The sequence below is a fragment of the Wasmannia auropunctata genome, unplaced genomic scaffold, assembly GCF_000956235.1.
Source record: "Wasmannia auropunctata unplaced genomic scaffold, wasmannia.A_1.0 LD336041.1, whole genome shotgun sequence".
In the NCBI taxonomy this organism is placed as follows: domain Eukaryota; kingdom Metazoa; phylum Arthropoda; class Insecta; order Hymenoptera; family Formicidae; genus Wasmannia; species Wasmannia auropunctata.
Window position 1 is genome coordinate 312391 of NW_012026849.1, and position 4554 is coordinate 316944.

A 4554-nucleotide genomic window follows, 5' to 3' on the forward strand; every position below is an offset into this window, starting at 1 on the left:
GTTTTTATGAAAATCTAGCCCGTATACTTAACTTATGGAAACTCTAATTAAGTTTTTTGTATATTTGAAAGTGGAAAGTACTCTTTTAGTGAAAAATCATATCTTGTAAACTTAAAATTACCTTGTAGGGGAAAAAAAATCTGTCACTATAATTTGCTCCCCCCTTCCCTTACCGATAAACTTTTAAAGAACAAAATTTCAAATCTAAGGACAAACTGTTAAAATTTAAACCGTCAATTCTAAAGTATCAGGAGAATTTAATATAACGTAAAATATGGCACAGATACAAAATCCAGGCGATGCAATTTCAAAAACACTGTTTATTAATGGAGTACTCAGTACTGTAAGTCACTCTTTCTACATATATACTCGTATAAAATATACATTATTAAAACTAGTTTACATGACGCAGCTCAATACTCAGGCGCTGGGCTCTTGGCGTTGCTGATTTCATCTTTTGACACGTAGAACTGTAAGAATTAAAAGGCACAAACGTGAGCACGTACCGGAACTCTGCCTTCCGCAAAGATTCTAACAAGCTCACTTTAAGACAATCATGTTGAATTTCAGGAAAGAATTCTATTTGTAATTTTATAGGCTAATGCAATATACATATGCAGGTCCGGCGATTTGTCTCGGCTCTGGGCATGGAATACTGTGGAAATTTCTGATGAAAAATCTCCCCCCCCCCCACTGACTCCATTCCATCAATATAAGTTGGTAAAATTTTTAAGTACACAAATTTTTTCTTTTAACATTTAATTATTTATTTTTTACAATCAAAAACGTGGATGCTCTATAATTATTTTTACTTATAAATTCATTTAATAATTTATCAATGTCATCCATTACAGCCTCCGCTAAATCTCTGGTGGATATATAATTTACGCGGTGGGTGTGGATTGTTTCACTGAATCCACACAAAGAACGCCGGGCCTGTACATATGTGTATATTTCAATCATACTTTAATGTGTGCAGCTTATGACGTTTTTTTTGACATAGAGAAAAAAAAGAGCAAAATTATAAATAGAATTATATCCCGAATTCAGACACAATTGGACGAAATTGCGACTCGTCCGAAGTAGGTTTGGTGCGAAAAGTGGCAATCGCGATCGTTACCTTGTATTGTCTGTCCTTGTAATAGTTCCACGGCTCGGCCTCTCTCTTGTTCAGCCAGGAAACGTCAGGACTGCGCGTCGCCAGACGTAACGTGTACAAGAACGCGCCGCAGCTTGCCAGTCCTATGCAGAAGTACAGCGGATACAGCTGAAAAACATGAAAGAGATAACGTTAAGCGGAGTATCGTTCGGCGGCGCGGAGTAATCTGCAAGTTTCGCGTACTCACGGCCGGGTTCTTATTGAGGGTCGCGAAACTGAGCCCTTGCATTCTCATGATTGCGGCGTCCAGTAGAAGATTCTATGTGCAAGATTCTCTCGATAACACACACTCTCTCTTTCTCGATAGTCTTGATGCACTGTTTTTAGTGTTTTTGCAGCACCTGTATTTTTGCAGATTAAGACTGATATACCCAGCTTGGTGACTACGCGATAAAAGGCGATAAGAATCGATAAGAACATTATCGAGAGCACGATTCTCTTGAGTGGTAAATTTTAAACTCGATTAAATCCCAGACTCTGTCGGGCAATGAATTAATTAATTTCTCCGATAAATATTGGATTAAATTAAGATTTGTCGAAAATTCATGTAAACGGGTTCTAATTATAGTAAATTCTAATTCCAGTACGGGTTCTATGTCATAGTAAAAAATATGTAACAAATTTAAATATGTTAAATTAGACATATTCAATCATTTTATATAAATTATATAATATACATATACAAAATATATAATTTTGAAATAAAATATGTAAAATAAAAAAATATATTAAAATTAAAATATATAAGATAAAAGTTTTAAAATAAAGCAAGTGTCTTTTGCAGTGAATCTTGATTGGGTTGGTAATATTTTTACGTAAATATTTACAAAATATGCAGCAATTACATGTATTAGCATTACAGACGTACACTTTGCGCGCGCTATTTAACATTTTTTACTCCTTTACTATAATTTACTATTATATCACATCCTCAATACATCAGCATTGCAGCTGAAAAGAGGCAACAATATTTCCAGAGATGCGAGTTATCGACTTAACATGTCTTTTTTTAGATAGGAGAAAATTAAATGATTTTTCAATCACTTGTAGCGGATAGTCTACATATATGTTTGACAAGGATTAAATAATCTTACAATTAGACCGAATATTATTTTAATATATCTTTTACATTTCAGCGTATAAAAGCCTTTTGCTTGTACAATTTATTAGGTAAATGATAAAGCGCGTATATCGATTATTTTAATTAGAATAAGTATAACGTAGATGAAAAAGTCAAGAATAAAATTAAAAATACATAATTACAAAATTAATTTTTTATAAGGAATTAAAACAAAATTTAACGACGATTTTAACGATATTTTTAGCATTAAAGAATTAAAGAATTCGTATTTCGATCACACAATATGCAGACAATTTTTTAAATAGGTCAACTAGGAATGACTACCTTAAAGAATAAAAAAATTCTTACAAACTTCTACTCTAAAATAAGAAGAATGATTTATATGATATTTATTTAATAAAATATAAAATTATATGTTATAAATATTTTTTTTTTTTGCGACAGCCCAAGCGTCAAGATAGAAAATACATTCATTTTCAGACGCTGATTAGTGATATGGGATCTATTTCCTTAGTAATATAACCGGGTATTGTGGAAAGTAATCTATTCACTGTCAGCGACTATATCTATAAGGCTCGTCGTCGTCATCGTCGTCGATCGATCGGCAGCTGCTCCTTTTCGAGAGGAGCCTGACAGCCCCCGTGCGCGTTGTACTCTCACGTACTCACTCGGTACGTTAATAATGACGTGCACGCGTGGAATTCGATAGATTGCAAGCGATCCGCCACTGAAATTCGACGTACAATCGGTAGCCGGCTCACGAGTGGATTAGGCGGCTCGGATAAATTTTCAATTGGGTCGCTGAGCTCACCTCGCAGCTCAACTGACGTTGCACGTTATGCGCTGGCATATTTCATAACAATTAGACATATTTCGCGAGCAGAGAATATACGCACCTGCGTCTAATTCCATGCGTCGAAAAGTTATGAGAGAGAGAGAGAGAGAGGAGAGAGAGAAGATTTGAAGATTTTGAAGCAAAGAGAAATTTCGGTTATTTGAAAATCCCGATTAAAATTGAATCTTAACAATAATAAATAAATGTTTGTAGAAATAATTATTATTTCGCAATGAATCATTAATTCTATAAATAATTGGACTTAATTTTTATACAATAATACAATAATCTATGTTCACTGAGTTTGTTTTTATTCTAAAGTGACAACGAATTTGAAGATAAAGATTTGCGCTTAGCGGGAGATATATATACATGATAGCAGATAAAATAAAACATTAGGCAAAACATTAATTTAAAGTTAATGGTGCGCAGGCTGGGCGTACGGAAACAATCTCTTTAGAAATTTCGCAGATTTGAATTTTTTAACAATCGCATGGCGCGCATTTTGCGTGCACTTTTCCATTTTTCTCCGTTGGGGAATTCCAGTTTGCCTTCGTTGTTCGTTAATGAAAATCAATGCTTGGGCACTCGTTAAACGCGCTCGCGATTTGCCGTTCGGTAGCCCAAATGTTGATCGCGTCGCATGCGATCCGAAAGCTACGCGAGTTCTCCATTTCGGTTAGATTTACGAGCGTGCCGGCTTTGGTTTATGCTGTGCCCCGCTTGCCGCTGACTGATTTGTGATCTTGGCAGACGAGTTACGTCCACACTCGCGTAACATTCGATGTGTTAAAACGTACCTCTCGCTCATTGTCAGTCTTATGCAGTCTCTAAAATTCAGTCAGATTCCGTTAACGCTCGAAAGCGTTATATAAAGAGTAACGTGTACGCCATTTGAGCGTCTCATGCGCCTCCAACATTTCATATTTAAAATAAATTTTTACGATATGACTTCTCATTTTTCATCTATCTAGCAAGGGAACTTGGTTCAGTATAAATTGCCGTAAAAAATATTCTATAATATATTATATTATAATATTTTTTACGACATTTTATACTGAACCAAGTTCTTTTGAAGATAATGCAGGAGCGATTGAGTGATTGTTTGCTTCTAAGATGTAATAAAATTTTTTTTTACTTGATAAGAACAGAGTCGTGAAATATATTCTATTAGAATTTAGAAGCAAACAATCCACTTAATCGCTCTTGCGTTATCTTCATAATTATATTGTATAAAAACATATAAACTGATCCTCTATATTTCATTTGCGCGATCTTATATTGCATTAAAAAATATCATAAGGATTGCCTAAAGAACAAAATTGTTAACTTTGTTAAGGGGAGATATAAACCTAGGAGCCGGAAAAAAGGTCATTTTTGTGAATTTTTTTAAGGAAAACTATTTGAAATTTCGGATTGAGAGTTTTTCTATCTAAAAGTATACACATTCAGGAATATGTTCAATCGGAAGAGCACACG

General features: G+C 34.4%; 1 protein-coding gene across 1 annotated transcript; it reads right to left on the reverse strand.

The window, feature by feature from the left end:
- Positions 1 to 300: 300 nt before the first annotated feature.
- Positions 301 to 1540, reverse strand: LOC105451884 (cytochrome c oxidase subunit NDUFA4-like). The gene is made up of 3 exons (XM_011692599.1): positions 1347 to 1540; positions 1121 to 1267; positions 301 to 470 (listed from the first exon to the last, which is right to left on the reverse strand). Exons 1-3 carry the CDS (start codon positions 1392 to 1394, stop codon positions 414 to 416), a joined length of 252 nt encoding a protein of 83 aa, XP_011690901.1. The 5' UTR covers positions 1395 to 1540; the 3' UTR covers positions 301 to 413.
- Between the last annotated feature and the right edge of the window lie 3014 nt (positions 1541 to 4554).

Bases quoted from the DNA above. Each gene is read 5' to 3' on its own strand.
- LOC105451884 (XM_011692599.1), bottom strand. From the start codon at position 1,394: ATGAGAATGCAAGGGCTCAGTTTCGCGACCCTCAATAAGAACCCGGCC. The intron at 1,268-1,346 runs GTGAGTACGCGA...CATGTTTTTCAG, and splicing joins CCCTCAATAAGAACCCGGCC to CTGTATCCGCTGTACTTCTG. The intron at 471-1,120 runs GTAACGATCGCG...TAATTCTTACAG, and splicing joins ACAAGGACAGACAATACAAG to TTCTACGTGTCAAAAGATGA.